Source organism: Bos mutus, chromosome 2 (genome assembly GCF_027580195.1).
Source record: "Bos mutus isolate GX-2022 chromosome 2, NWIPB_WYAK_1.1, whole genome shotgun sequence".
NCBI lineage: Eukaryota > Metazoa > Chordata > Mammalia > Artiodactyla > Bovidae > Bos > Bos mutus.
Window position 1 is genome coordinate 23,205,559 of NC_091618.1, and position 16,248 is coordinate 23,221,806.

Sequence of the window (16,248 nt, forward strand, 5' to 3'; positions counted from 1 at the left end):
TTGATGAGCTTGGAGGTAAGTATTCATTTGTGAAGAGATCGCAGTATATGCAGTAAATATATCCATCACCTCCAAATTTTCTTACAGCCCTCTTTGGAGAGGATTTTATTCGTTCAGTATCTTATCCATTTCAAGTCAGAAGTAGACATGAGTCAGATGAGTAATTGATGTAGTGTTTCCCTGGTTGTGAACAGAGAACTTGTAGGTTTTATATGGCATGAAAAGGGCTGCTTAAGTCAGAGATAAGTAGAAAATTTATCAACAAGTGCTTGTTAAATGCCAGGTATTATTTTAATGGCTGAGTTTATTCAGTAGTGAGGAAAATCCCTGCTTTCATGGAACTGATATTTGACTGGAAAGAGAGAGACCAGGAAAAGAGATAATGTGAAGTTGGCATTTGATGGTCACTAGTAGGAGGGAGGGGCCTCCCTGGTGGCTCAGTGGTAAAGAATCTGCCTGCCAATCAATGCAGGAGACACGGGTTCCATCCCTGGGTCAGGAAGGATCCCCTGGAGAAGGAAATGGCAAATCACTCCAGTATTCTTGCCTGGAAAATCCAATGACAGGAGCGTGATGGACTGCAGTCCTTGGGGTTGCATGTTGTTGTGGGAGACAACAGCAGCAAGTAGGAGGAGGCTGTTGCTTTAGAGTAGACAGTTAAAACTTCATTTTAAGGTGACTTCATTAAAGGTTGAGCAGTGTTTGTGTTTGATAGGGGGATGAGACATGCAGATATCTGGGGGAAGACCATTTCCAGACAGAGAGAATAGCAAAAACCACCTTGAAGTGAACTTGTTTATCATGTTCCAAGGAATAACAAGGAGGCTTATAGGGCTGGAGCAGAGAAAGCAAGGGGGAAGGATAGATGAAGTCACAGAGACTGTCAGGTCGAGTAAGAGTTTGTAGGATAGTGTTTAGGACTCTTACCTCCAAGAGAAGTCACCCACTGAGAGTTGTGAGCAACCAAGTGACATGATTTGGCTTGTTTTTCAGAAGGGTCACTCTGATTGCTTTATGATAGTGGGCCAAGAGCAGAAGCAGACCAGTTAGGACACTGTTGTAGTAATCTGAGAGATAATGGTGGTTTGGATTAGGCTAGTAACAGGGGAAGAAGTGAGGACTTAGTTTTGGATGCATTCTGAAGATCAGTTTAGTTGCTCAGTTGTGTCCGACTCTTTGTGATGCCACAGACTGCAGCATGCCAGGCTTCCCTGTCCGTAGTCAATTTTCAGAGCTTGGTCAAACTCGTGTCCATAAAGTCGGTAATGCCATCCAACCATCTCGTTCTCTGTCATCCGCTTCTCCTCCTGCCTTCAGTCTTTCCCCGCATCAGGGTCTTTTCCAGTGAGGTATTTTTTCCCATCAGGTGGCCAAAGCACTGGAGCGTCAGCATCATTCCTTCCAATGACTATTCAGGACTGATTTCCTTTGTGGATGGACTGTTTGATCTTGCAGTTCAAGGGACTGTTAAGAGTTTTCTCCAACACCACAGTTCAAAAAGTATCAATTCTTCGGCACTCAGCTTTCTTTATAGTCCAACTCTCACATCCATACATGACTACTGGAGAAACCATAGCTTTGACTAGATGGACCTTTGTTGGCAAAGTAATGTCCCTGCTTTTTAATATGCTGTCTAGGTTTGTCACAGCTTTTATTCCAAGGAGCAAGTGTCTTTTAATTTCATGGCTGCAGTCACCATCTGCAGTAATTATGGAGCCCAAGAAAATAGTCTGTCACTGTTTCCATTGTTTCCCCATCTATTTGCCATGAAGTGATGGGACCAGATGCCATGGTCTTAGTTTTCTGCATATGGAGTTTTAAGCCAGTTTTTTCACTCTGCTCTTTCTCTTTCACTAAAGAGAAACTCTTTAGTTCCTCTTCACTTTCTGCCATTAAGGGTGGTGTCATTTGCATATATGAGGTTATTGATACTTCTCTGGCAATCTTGATTCCAGCTTGAGCTTCACCCAGCTGGCATTTCACATGATGTACTTTGCATAGAGGTTGAAAAAACAGGAAACGGGGACAATACACAGCCTTGACGTACTCCTTTTCCAATTTGGAACCAGTCAGTTGTTCCATGTCTGGTTCTTATTGTTGCTTCTTGACTTGCATACAGGTTTCTCAGGAGGCAGGTCAGGTGGTCTGGTATTCCCATCTCTTTCAGAATTTCCCACAGTTTATTGTGATCCACACAGTCAAAGGCTTTGGTGTATTTATTAAAGCAGAAGTAGATGTTTTTCTAGAACTTTCTTTTACGATGATGCAAAGGATGTTGGCAATTGATCTCTGGTTCCTCTGCCTTTTCTAAATCCAGCCTGAACATCTGGAAGTTCTTGGTTTACGTACTGTTGAAGTCTCGCTTGGAGAATTTTGAGTATTACTTTGCTAGCATGTGAGATGAATGCAATTGTGCACTAGTTTGAACATTCTTTGGCATTGCCTGTCTTTGGGATTGGAATGAAAACTGACCTTTTCCAGTCCTGTGGCCACTGCTGTGAAGTCATCTAGTCGTGTCCATCTGTGCGACCCCATGGACTGCAGACCACCAGACTCCTCCATCCATGGAATTTTCTAGGGAAGAGTACTGGAGTGGGTTGCCATTTCCTTCTCCAGGGGATCTTCCCGACCCAGGGATAGAACCCAGGTCTCTCACATTGCAGGTAAATGCTTTACCGTGTCTGAGCCACTAGGGACACTGCTGAATTTTCAAAATTTGCTGGCATATTGAGTGCTGCATTTTCACAGCATCACCTTTTAGGATTTGAAAGAGCTCAACTGGAATTCCATCACCTCCACTAGCTTTGTTTGTAGTGATGCTTCCTGAGGCCCACTTGACTTGGCAGTCTAGGATGTCTGGCTCTAGGTGAGTGATCACACCTTCGTGGTTATCTGGGTCATGAATATCTCTTTTGTATAGTTCTTCTGTGTATTCTTACCACCTCTTCTTAATATCTTCTACTTCTTTTAGGTCCATACTGTTTCTGTCCTTTATTGTGCCTATCTTTACATGAAATGTTTTCTTGGTATCTGAATTTTCTTGAAGAGATCTCTAGTCTTTCCCATTCTATTGTTTTCCTCCATTTCTTTACACTGATCACTGAGGAATGCTTTCTTATCTCTCCTTGCGTTGTTTGGAACTCTGCGTTCAGATGGGTATGTATATCTTTCCTTTTCTCCTTGCCTTTTGTTCTCGTCTTTTCTTGGCTATTTGTAAGGCCTCCTCAGACAACCATTTTGCCTTTCTTTTTCTTGGGGGTAGTCTTGATCACTGTTGCCTTCCTATACAGTGTCATGAACCTCCATCCATAGTTCTTCAGCCACTCTTATTAGATTTAATCCCTTGAATTCATTTCGCATTTCCACTGTATAGTCATAAAGGATTTGATTTAGATCATACCTGAATGGCCTTGTGGTTTTCCCTACTTTCTTCAATTTTAAGTCTGAATTTGGTAATAAGGAGTTCATGATCTGAGCCACAGTCAGCTCCCGGTCTTGTTTTTGCTGACTGTGTAGAGCTTCTCCATCTTTGGCTACAAAGAATATAATCAGTCTGATTTTGTATTGACCATCTGGTGATGTCCATGTGTAAAGTTATCTCTTGTGTTGTTGGAAGAGGATGTTTGCTATGACCAGCATTCTCTTGGTAAAACTCTGTTAGCCTTTGCCCTGCTTTATTTTGTACTCTGAGGCCAAACTTGCCTGTTAACTCCATGTAACTCTTGACTTCTTACTTTTGCATTCCAGTCCCCTGTGATGAAAAGGGCATCTTCTTTTCATGTTAGTTCTAGAAGGTCTTGTAGGTCTTCATAGAACCTTTCAACTTCAGCTTCTTCAGTGTTACTGATCGGGGCATAGACTTGGATTACTGTGAGATTGAATGGTTGGTTTGCCTTGGAAATGAACAGAGATCATTGTGTCGTTTTTGAGATTGCATCCAAGTACTGCATTTCGGACTCTTTTGTTGACTCTGAGGGCTACTCCTTTTCTTCTAAGGGATTCTTGCCCACAGAAGTAGATAAAATGGTCATTCGAATTAATTCACCCATTCCAGTCCATTTTAGTTACTGATTCCTAAAATGTCAATGTTCATTCTTTCTGTCTCCTGTTTGACCACTTCCAATTTACCTTGAGTCATGGACCTAACATTCCAGGTTCCTATGCTATGTTGGTCTTTACAGCATGGAACTTTATTTCCATCACCAGTTACATCCACAACTGGGCATTGTTTCCATTTTGGCTCTGTCTTGTCATTCTTTCTGGAGTTATTTCTCCACTGATCTCCAGTAGCATATTGGGCACCTACTGACCTGGGGAGTTCATCTTTCATTGCTCCATCTTTTTGCCTTTTTGTACTGTCCATGGGGTTCTCAAGGCAAGAATGCTGAAGTGGTTTGCCATTCCCTTCGCGAGCAAACCACATTTTGTCAGAACTCTCCAATATGACCCATCTCTCTTGGGTGGTCTTAAACGGCATGGCTCATAGTTTCGTTGAGTTAGACAGGTCTGTGGTCCATGTGATCAGTTTGGTTATTTTTTTGTGATTGTGGTGTCTGTCTTTCATTCTGTCTTCCCTCATGGATAAGGATAAGAGGCTTGTGGGAGCTTCCTGTTGGGAGAGACTGACTGTGGGAGAAGGTATTGGTGAGGGGCTATGCTCAGTAAATCTTTAATCCAATTGTCTGTTGATGGGCTGGGCTGTGTTCCCTCTCTGTTGTTTTTAGCCTGAGGCCAAACTATGGTAGGGGCAATTACAGTCTTGGTGACCTCCTTCAAAAGGACTTGTGTATGCACTGTTGTATTCAGTGTCCCTGACCCTGCAGCAGTCCACTGTTGACCCACGGTTCCACCAGAGACTCGTGGACTCTCATAGGCAATTCTGGCTTAGTCTTTTGTGGGGACACTGCTCCTTTCTCCTGGCGTGCACAGAGTTTTGTTTGTGCCTTCCAGGAGTCTGTTTCCCTAGTCCTTTGGAAGTTCTATAATCAAATCCCACTGGCCTCCAAAGTCAAATTCCCCGAGCGTTCTCAGTCCCTTAGCCAGATCCCCAGATTAGGGAGTCTGTTGTGGGTCCTAGAACTTTCTTAACATTGCTAGAATTTCTTTGGTACAATTGTTCTGCAGTTTGTGGGTCATCGGCTTGGCAGCTCTGTGATGGGGTTAATGGCGCCCTTCTCCAAGAGGGGTTAACATCACACTCTGCATGACCCAGGTCTGCTGCAGCCAGAGCCCCTGTCCCCGTGGCAGGCCATTGCTGACCCAAATCTCCTCAGAAGACACTCAAACACTCAAAGGCAGGTCTGGCTCAGTCTCTGGGGTCTCTGGGTCCTGATGCACACGAGATTTTGTTTGAGCCCTCTGAGCGTCTCTGGCAGGTATGGGGTTTGATTCTGAATCTGATTTTGCCCCTCCTACTGCAGCCATGAAATTAAAAGACGCCTACTCCTTGGAAGGAAAGTTATGACCAACCTAGATAGCATATTGAAAAGCAGAGACATTACTTTGCCAACAAAGGTCCGTCTAGTCAAGGCTATGGTTTTTCCTGTGGTCATGTATGGATGTGAGAGTTGGACTGTGAAGAAAGCTGAGCACCAAAGAATTGATGCTTTTGAACTGTGGTGTTGGAGAAGACTCTTGAGAGTCCCTTGGACTGCAAGGAGATCCAACCAGTCCATTCTGAAGGAGATCAGCCCTGGGATTTCTTTGGAAGGAATGATACTAAAGCTGAAACTCCAGTACTTTGGCCACCTCATGTGAAGAGTTGACTCATTGGAAAAGACTCTTATGCTGGGAGGGACTGGGGGCAGGAGAAGGGGACGTCAGAGGATGAGATGGTTGGACGGCATCACTGACTTGATGGACGTGAGTCTGAGTGAACTCCGGAAGTTGGTGATGGACAGGGAGGCCTGGCGTGCTGCAATTCATGGGGTCGCAAAGAGTCGGACATGACTGAGCAACTGAACTGAACTGTCTTGTTGGAGCTTTTCCTTTGCCCTTGAATGTGGGGGGTATCTTTTCTTGGTGGGATTCAACATTATCCTGTCGATGATTGTTCTTCAGCAAGTTGCAATTTTGGAGTTCTTGCAGCAGAAGATGAGTGCACATCGTTTTACTCTGCCATCTTGAAGACTGAAGATAGAGACAACAGAAATTCCTCTTGGATTAGTAGTGAGGTGATAGACTAAAGGGGACTGACTGCAAACTTTTTGGCCTTAGCACCAGGAAAGATGGAGTGGATGTCTTCTTGCTGGAGAAGACTGTAGGGATGCCAACTTAGGGGGAAAGATTAGCCATTCTGTTCTAGATGTGATTGAGACCCTTAGTAGATTTCCAGGTATCAGTATTGAGTTAGAGGGCTGGATATGGGAACCTGGTATTAAGTGGTTGGTGGGAGAGGGTGGCTCCCAACAGGATATGTAAATTTTGAGGTTGACTTAAAGCCAGGAGACCAGATGAGTTAACTTCACCTCAAAACTGAGTTTGGATAGATAAGAGGTTCTGACAAGAGTTGGAGGTTGTGGTGATGTGTAAGAATCAGTAAGCAGGCTGGCAAAATAGGAGCGAGTGGAATAGAAAGAAAAACAAGAGATGGTAGTGCTTGAAAGGCAAGGGAGGAATCTGTATCAATCTGAATAATTGGGCCTTTGAATTGCTACCAGAGTGGTCAAGTAAGATGAGAAGTGAGACTTTGTTAGAAATAGCAGTGTGCAAGGTCACTGGTGACCTTCTGTAGAGTAGTTTCTGTGAAATGGTGGAGTGTGCGTGTGTGCTAAATCGCTTCAGTTGTGTCCAGCTCTTTGCGAACCTATGGACTGTGGCCCATCAGGCTCCTCTGCCCAAGGGATTCTCTAGGCAAGAATACTGGAGTGTGTTGCTGTTTCCTTCTCCATGGAGTCTTCCCGACCCAGGGATCGAACCTGCATCTCTTACGTCTACTGCATTGGCAGGAGAGTTCATTACCACTAGCTCCACCTGGGCTGGTGAAATGGTAGATATGAAAGCCTTATTAGAATGGATTCAAGATACAGTGGGGAAAATGTGACCTGGGGATAATAGATATAGAAGTCCTCTCCCTAGCTCTGTGATTGTGTTGTAAATGAAAAAAGGTTTTCTGATGGTGCTGGAGAAATATGTGGGATTGTGAGGATTTGTTTTTAAGGTGGGAAACTGAGGATATAAATTGCAGATGGAAATTACTTAGCACAGAGGAAAATTTTGATGATGCTGGAAAGGTAGATTGCTATAGGGAGGTCCATGAATAGGTGACTTGGGATGGACCTAGAGTAGTACTTGTTAAACTTTGTTCTGTACAGGTATCACCTGGGGTGCTTGTTAAACTGCAGATACAGTTCCATTGGTCTGGGATGGGGCCTGAAATTCTGCATTTCTAAGTCCCTTGATGATGTCTGTTTCTGGTACCTGTGCTGTAATTTGAGTATAAGAACTTGGCACTTCAAGCACAAGAGCTAGCAGGTTATGTTGGTGTACAGTCATATAGGTTAGTGGATATGACGCTCTCTTCAGGTTGTTTCTGTTTTCTCAGTGGAACAGGAAGCAAGTCATTATCCTAGGGTTGAGGATGGAGGAGACAGCATAAAATCATCTAGGAAAGTAGAGTTAGACTAGGAAAGTAGAACCGTGGGATTGTATTAAGGGCCCACATATGGTTTGTGGTTATGAATTTAAATTGAGATGGATTGAATACGGTTGTATATATATATGTCTGTAGTTACATTCAGCTTTGTGAGTGCCTGTGAGGGTAGGTGGGCAGTTGGGGTGTAGAATGGCAAGTATTTTGAAGTGGGGGAAAGGGACGAGTTATTTATGGGTGTATGCAACAGGGCTCAGAAATGACAGACCATGGAATCTAAACTGGGAAAGGTGGAAAATGAGAGAATACTAGGTTAAACAAAGAAAATGTGTGGATTTATTGTTGTTTTGTTTTTTAATTGCAGATCTCCTCATCTTTAATTTGCTAAGGAGCTCTGCAGATCTTCAGGAGAGGAAAATAGTGTTCATGTCCCCAATGTTTTTTCATCAAGGAACATATGAGCTTGTATCTACTAAATAAACTTAGGGAAAAGACGTCCTATATTTTTGGCTAAAACAAGTATTAACATCTGGAATTACGATTTTATTTAAAGTGGAGGGTTGTGCTGCAGATAAGGAAGGAGGGAGGTCTTAAAATGAAATTTTAAAATTGCTTCTTTCAGCTCTAAAAACTATTTTAAATGTATTTTAAATTTAATTATTTCTGTTAAAATAGATTGTTAGCATCCTTGTAAGTCATAGAGATATGTAATCATAATCATAATAAAATATTTACTATGTGGACAAATCATAATCATATAATAAAATATTTACTATATGGACAAATACAGAAAGATTTTCAACCATTGGTTTTTTCTTTTTTTTTGTCTCTTTCTCTCTTTTGGATATTACAGATGACCATGGATGAAAAATATGTAAACAGCATTTGGGACCTTCTGAAAAATGCAATTCAAGAAATCCAGCGTAAGAATAACAGTGGTCTTAGTTTTGAGGAGCTCTATAGAAATGCATATACAATGGTTTTGCATAAACATGGAGAAAAGCTCTACACTGGACTAAGAGAAGTTGTTACCGAACATCTCATAAATAAGGTATCCAACTTTTAAAGGACTATTGCTAACTGTATTGAACCTAGAAGAATTATTTTTAAAGGTTCCAGGAAGCCTATAGAAATAATAGTAGCAATGTTGTAAAACCTCACTTAAAAACTTATATTCAGCTAAATTAGAATTTTTGATAATTAAGGGAAGGTGGAATTTGTGATCTTTGATAAGTATAATTTCAGAAATAAATTTAATATACATATGGTTGTTTATGAATAAGTTAATTATAGATTATCATTTTCTTTAAAATGCTTATCTGCCCATTTTAGTTTTGTCGTCTTTGTATATTTGAAAGTAAGATGACTACATTGTTTAAAAAATGATGTCTAAGACTTTTTACAAATGAAATTGGCCTTATTCATTTTAACTGAGTTTTATTACAACGAATAGGAATTTTTTAAGATAAATTAGTGTTGGAGTGTTAACATTACAAAATGGTTCTTTGGTTCCAAAAAGATGTATTTGTTTTTTTTTTAGAACAAATGTTTTTTATAAAGCAGACTCTTCCACTATAAGTATGTCCTGCTTTAAGATTGTCAGATAAGATGTAAAATACCACAGATAAATAAAAACGTCTCAGTGTTTTTGCGTGGTATTAGGGTATTTGTTTTTTAAATTTTGTTTCTGAAAAAAAAAATGGAAAAGTTGCATCAGTAGTACAATAATTTCTTTATATTGTAGATTTACCAGTTGTCAAGATTTTGCCACATTTTAGCCAATTTTCTATTGGTATTTGTTATTACTATTATTGGTATTATTATTATTGCCAGACAGAGAATTAGTTTTGGATTCGTTTACACTCAAATGCTTTGGAATATTTCTCCTAAGAACAAGGAAATTCTCTCACTTAACCAAAGAACAATATTTAAAACCAGGCAGCTTAACATGAACATAAAACTATTAACTAATATGATCCACATTCAGATTCACCGGTGTCCTTTGTGGCAGTGATGTCCTTTATCGCAGTATGTTTCCTGATCCAGGATCTTCATCCAGGATCACTCACTCAATTTCTCAGCCTGCTTTTGTCTTTGAGCACACTGACATTTTTGAGAGTATAGGTCAGTTGTTTTGTAGATTGTCCCTCGGTTTTTGGTTTGTCTGATTGTTTCCTCATGACTAGTTTCAGGTTGTGCGTTTTTGGCAGGAATTATACATAAGTGATGTTGTGTCCTCAGTGCAGCACATCAGGAGGCACATGATGTCAGTTTATCCCATTATTGGTGATGTTAACTTTGATCACTTGGTGTCCGCCAGATTTCTCCACTGTGAAGGTACCTTTTTTCCCTTTGTAATTCATAAGTAATTTGTTCAGATATATTTTGAGACTGTGTAAATATCCTGTTCCCCAAGAAACTTTTCATGTGATGGTTTTAGCATCCATTGATGATTCTTGCATGAATCATTATTTCTACAATGGTTACAAAATAATCACTTTATATTTCTACTCTTCTGTAATTCTTTTCTCTTAAATGGAATTACATGAGCAGGTAGCTAGTGTCTCATGAAGCAAGGGGATTAAGTTCTTCATTCATTCAGTAGTTTTTTTTGTTGTTGTTGTTAAGTGCCTAACTGTACAACTTTCTAAGAAAATGTAGTAGATGCAAACAGATATGATGCTGTCCCTTTCCAGGTTTGTTTTTGTTTTTATTCTGATGTGAGAGATGATATACATATTTAGATAACAGTGTGTGGCATTACATAATTAAAGGGCAAATGAGTTGTATAGGCAATAAATGGCTTAGTTATTCAAATGAGGGAGATACTACCGTGGGCTGTAACATTTCATAGGAAAGGATGAAATTGAACTGAACCATGAAAAATTTCGAATATAAGTGAACAATGCAGCAGGTGTTTCCAGGATGTCAGATGTCTCATGATTATACAGAAATAAACTTGGTGGTAAGTAGAGTTGGATTGAGGTGTGTAACAATTTATGGGGATTAGTGGAGTGTAGTGTTGCAGAGTTGATTTGGGAATAGATTGGAGAAAAACTTGAATGCCAAGCTAAGGAATTTGAACTTTACAATGAAGGTTATTGGAGGTTTTTAAGTGGATGATAATATGACAGAATATTTTAAGATTAAGATGAGAGTGATATAAAGTAGAATTGAGGGAATGTGTGTGCTAGAAACAGAGGAAGACCTGGAAAAAGCTAATTAAGATGATAGTCTAAAAATGTGATGTCAACAATTCTGAAATAAGATAAAATTTAGTTACTGGGAGAGAATTACGGTGCTACCAAAAGAATTATTGTGAACTTCGGTGGAAAATGGATTTAGAATGGGTAGAGGAGATGAAAAATTTTGCTTTAGGTTAATATTGGAAACTTTTATAGTTAGAAGTCAACTTAGAAACCATTTTACATGTGAGGAAATTTGTGTGAGAGATTATAATAAGGTGTCCAAGTAGAGATATGGTGGGTTTGGAGCTTGGCAGGAACTCAGAACTGGAGAGTGAGATCTGACATTTGGTAGCTTGCACTGAGGAATACGTGTTGGGAGTTCAAAAACGAAAATCCCAGAGCCAAGGGATGAATCTTCAAAAGCAAACTATGGTAAACAGGTGTGAGAAATGAAGACTAATTTAAGAATCTTGGCATCAAAAAAACAAAAGTAGAGTGGAAGAGGTTTGTTTACAGCTGTAGAGGAGAAGTTTGGAGCAGCTGAAGTTTGGATATGAAGGGAATGTGAAATGGAACAGTGGAGAAGTAAAGGTAGAAGGGGAGCAGATTCTCACAGGGCATGATGATAATGATCCCAGCTAAGTCTTATTTAGCATTTACTATGTGCTAGGTCCACTTTTAGTGCTTTTGGATGTGTTCACTTAGTTAATGGTCACAACACAAGGAGCCAGATACTACTATTATTACCTCTGTTTAAAAATGAAGAAACCCAGGCACACAGTGTTGGTTATTTGTCCAGATACACGAAGTTAGGGACTTCCCGGTAGCTCAGATTCTAAAGAATCTGCCTGCGATAGAGGAGACCCATGTTCGATCCCTGGATCAGGAAGATCCTCTGGAGAAGGGATTGGCAACCCACTCCAGTATTCTTGCCTGGAGAATTCCATGGAAAGAGGAGCCTGGCAGGCTACAGCCCATGGGTTTACTAAGAGTTGGACACAACTGAGCGACTAACATTTCACTTTCACAAAGATAGTAAGTATCCTAGCTGAAAACAGTATTCAAGCAGTGTGGCTTCAGGCTGAATCCCTAACTTTTCTATAAATCTGCTCCTGAGGCATAATGAATGGATGAAGATGCTGAAATTGAGGGTGCATGTGGAGTTTCATGAATATTGCCTCAGTGTTTATAAAACTGTAGTCCTTTAAATTTTAGTTTTTGGTTTATTTATGGTTAAAATCAAGGAGTTGGCAGGAGTATCTTTGAGATGCTTTAGTTCTAAAACTACTGCAAATCTAATAATTAAGCAGTGTATCTTCTGAAAATGAGATGAAGAGGCTTGGAGTAGCTCCTGTGGGGAATATACTAAGGAATTGGCAAGTGAGGGAAAAGATATCTCTGTGGGAGTTGGCCTGAATGTATGATTTATCTTTCTTCCTTTTTTTTTTTTTTCTTTTTTTTAAGAAGTGCTTTGCAGCTTGGGCACAGATGCAGGGAAAAAACCTCTATATTTATGTGCTTTGATTCAAAAAGTGAGGAGAGGAGGGAAGGTCAGAGTGAGAGGTCAGTGTTAATGTGACAGATTTTTGGACTCTGAAACATGGTTAGGTGGAAATTGGAGTCATGTGAACAATAACTCTGTGGTAATTGTTAAGAGCTTCATATAGTCTCTTAAAGTGGTCCCATATCTAAGATTAACTGTTATTTCAAAATATAGCCAGTTCTCTACATTATATTCCAGAGAACATGTATTCAAGTTGATTATGCTAAAGAATTAAAAAGTGAATCTGCTGAACTTTTATTTCTCCTATAAGTATTAACGAAATAGCAGCAGCATCTGAAGATGTTCTTTAATTTTTTTTTTCTTTCACAAATACTCATTTGACCACGTTAAGCTAGTTAATTTCTGACTAGGAAATGTGCCAGTATCGGCATATCTGATGATTTCTTTGTTTCAGTTGAATTAAGTTTTTGAACCTCTGGTGATATCTGTGCTTTCATTTTTCTGTTTCCTGTTGATCTTATTTCATTTTTAGTTTGATTTTATAAGACACTTGAAAAAAATCATACAAATACAGTACTGTCTAAAGGGGACACTATTACAGAAGTCTTAACTGACAGAGCCATCATACAGTAGTGTAAAATGTTTGTCCTCTGATATAGGAAGTCCATTTGTTCTCCCAAATAGGACTTAGGGATGTTACTGATATAATGTGCAGAGAAAGAGTTTGCATGTAAATCAATAGTGCCTGTTTCTACATTGCACCTTCTGCCTGGAAGGTAAGAGAATGGTTTAGGGTTCTGTGGTATCAAAGTTCATAGAAAGTCTCTACAGAGGACTTAGCTTTTCTTCTATACACTGCTAAGAACTCCGTAATAATAAATAATAATAGTTTAATAATAAATAATTTAGAAGTAGATGCAGTGAAAAAAAGTACTGGATAGAAAGTAGGGAGAATGAGGCATTAGACCTGATTCTACCACTAAATATTGAATCAAATTACTAAATTTTTCTGAACTTAAGATTATTAATGTATAAAATGATTGGAATTAGTTAGCCTGAATGAGCATTAAATTTATATAATGATTATGTACCTTGATAATTTTGGTTCCTTAGGAAAATGATAGTTTTTGAGTTTACTGTTGTCCTTTCATGTGCCATAATACATGTTTAGAATAAAAGTTTTTCCATTTTTAATTGTTTCTTAAGGTCAGGAGAAACTCTTTGGTTTTAATATAGAAAAAACTTTATTATCCTAATCTTGTTATGAATAACAAGTTTCTTAGATTTGCCTTAAGGTTAATTTCCTCCTTTTTCCCCAAATTTCTACTTTTTAGTAATAATAGTAAGATAGCCTCATAAGTGAGTTTATAAAAACTAATTTCTGTACTGTAAAAGTTAGTTCTTTTAGGAAAATAGCTGAACAGAAAAGATGTTGACTTTTCAACTCTACTAGAAAGTTTATTATTGCTAAAAGAAATATTTATTCCAGTGGTTTTCAAAGTCCTATCTTGTTCTTCAAATAATGTCTTACTTTGATGGAATCAGTGTGAGGAAGGCAGAGTAAGAGGAGCTTCATCCTCTTCACTTTTCATTCATTCAGAAAACTGCCTATTGAGGACCTGTTAATGCCAGGCACTGGGCTATGCATTTGTGTTAAATCAAAGATCTCCATCTTTCTGAAACTTAGGTTACAGACTTATATACTTGAATCTGTGCCTTGTAATCCTGATCAGTTCTAAGCACTCTGTTTTTCAGGTAGGAAAAATGATGCTTCGAAGGAGAATAATTTCAATTTTTAAGTGACTTCCTGTTGATTTTGTGTGTGTGTGTGTGTGTAAATTCTCTTTGTAGAATAACATATGCTACTGCTTTTATTTTGCTGAAAATGATGTTTCTATGTAAACTACTTGCTCAGTTTATTAATGTTTCTCCTCATCTTTAGAGGGAGAATGGGAAGAACTGGAGTTTTAAATACTATGTTTATTCATAGGTAAATTTAAATGTTTATATAGTGGTACTAATTGCCTGAGAGAATGAAGTTGGTAATTTTATGGTAAGCTCTAGACTGTTTTGTAGGCCACTTACTTAAGTAGACTTAGCTTTTATAATAAAGTTCTTTTGGTGCTTTTCCTTTCTAGGGAAATATAAATGGATGTAGAGGCACCTTTTAAATAGCATTGTATGCACAAAATATATCGTAAATATAGTGATTGCTGTGAATTAAAAAGGACATTGATAGAAACACTAGGGAATAAGATTTTCATTAGCAAAGTTCAGAGGTCCCACAGATACTGAGTCTCTCCTGTGGCTTATCCACCAGAAAAGAATTAAGACACAGTGCCTATCAGCAGGAAACCTCACCTCCCAGTTTTAGTGAGGTAATCAGATTTGAAGGGGAATTATTTTGCCTGAAGAATTCAGGGCAAAGTAGAAAGAGGAGGTCATGTTTGATGAGCCTAAAGTATTATAGAAGATTCATCATGTTAAACATAGGCAAAAGATAATCTCAGTAAGGGAAATGGCATGAATAAATAAAAAGGTAGGTAGGTAGGAGCATAGTATGGTGGACCAGTATAAGTTTAAAGGGAACATAAAGGACTTCACTTGGATTTGTAGGAAATGAGAATGATAAAGTTAGCTGGCCTAACTTTGTAGGGGATTTGGCTTTTATTCTGTGGGTGCTAGGAGCTATTGGGTTTTAATCTTCAAAAAGCCTGAAGTGGAAAAGATGGAGTAAAAGGTTTAAATAGAAGTTCCATTTTCAGTCCTTCATTGCTACTTATCTTTCATTCTCGTGCCATCTTGTCCTTTTTTCTAAATTTAAAGTTGTTGGAAGAAACTTAAGAACCCACTGAATGTTAGAGTCACTTAGGGTGACACTGACAGTCAGAAAGAAGAGGAAGGCTCTCAGCTAGGTGTACAAACCCTTAAGGAATAGGAGTGGAAAGAATGACTTGAATATAAATAGGATGATAGAGATTATTAAGGATAGGGATAGGGTGAGGAGTAGGGATTAATGGAGAATCAGAAAGACAGCAGTCAGAATATGAGGCGGGTAGGAAATTGAGTAGTTTCTACTTTAAAAGGATTGAAAGAGAAATTGAAAGAAAAAGAGCGAAGTTTAGAGTGTTATTTAGTTAAGTTCACCCATGTTAAACACCAGCTATTCCTACTTAAATTGTGGAGTAGACTATAAATTCTGTGAGCTCAGTGCTCATAATCTTGATTGTATTTTCTAGTGATGTTCTTTTAATATTTATTAAGCTAGGGCCTGTTTCATTCATCTTTGTGTCTTCTGCTCTCCATATACTTGGCATCAATAATTGTCTATTGAAATGAATCTCTAAGAACACTAGTAGTCAAATGGAAGCCATTATGGTTTATATCTATGAACCGTATGAACCGCTGACATCTGTTTTGTCTTCTGTATATGAAGTAATACTTCTGCTTACCCAAGTTCGTTACTGAATCTTAACTACTATAAAGCAGTGTTTCACCATTTTAAAGTGCAGTTTAGTTTTGGGGCTGACTACCTTTGATTTCTTGAGTCAGGAGTCTGTCAGTTTGGTGGGAACTCTAGATTGTGTGATCTTGCAGAACTGTGTTTTTTCTCTTCATGATACCTAGGAGAGGGTAGTTGCTTTATTGCCATACTTTGTATATGTTTTACTATTTGTTTTGTCAGTGTCCCTGTTGTTCAGAGTTGAACTATGGCATTAATGCTATAATGTACTGGTGCTTTTAATGTATTTAATGTATTTCTTAAACATTGGGAATGAAGTACTTGACAAATGATAATCATATTGTCCTGTGGTATACTGCTTTGTTCTTTGTTTTCCTTTCCATCCATTAGGTAAAAAGCTACCATTTTTCAGGGCATGACTTCATCCTTAAATCCTGGTTTTCCAAGTTGTGTTATTTTAAAGTTTTTAAGAAGAATGTTTTTGAAGTAAGAATGTATTTTT

At 38.7% G+C, this 16,248-nt stretch overlaps 1 protein-coding gene across 1 annotated transcript in view; it reads left to right on the forward strand.

Moving 5' to 3' along the window:
• Positions 1–16,248, forward strand: part of CUL3 (cullin 3) — a 118,992-nt gene that overhangs the window by 36,332 nt on the left and 66,412 nt on the right. The window contains exon 2 of the mRNA XM_070385850.1: positions 8,445–8,642. Coding sequence (XP_070241951.1) covers positions 8,445–8,642 — 198 coding nt within the window. The remainder of the gene's footprint in view (positions 1–8,444; positions 8,643–16,248) is intronic.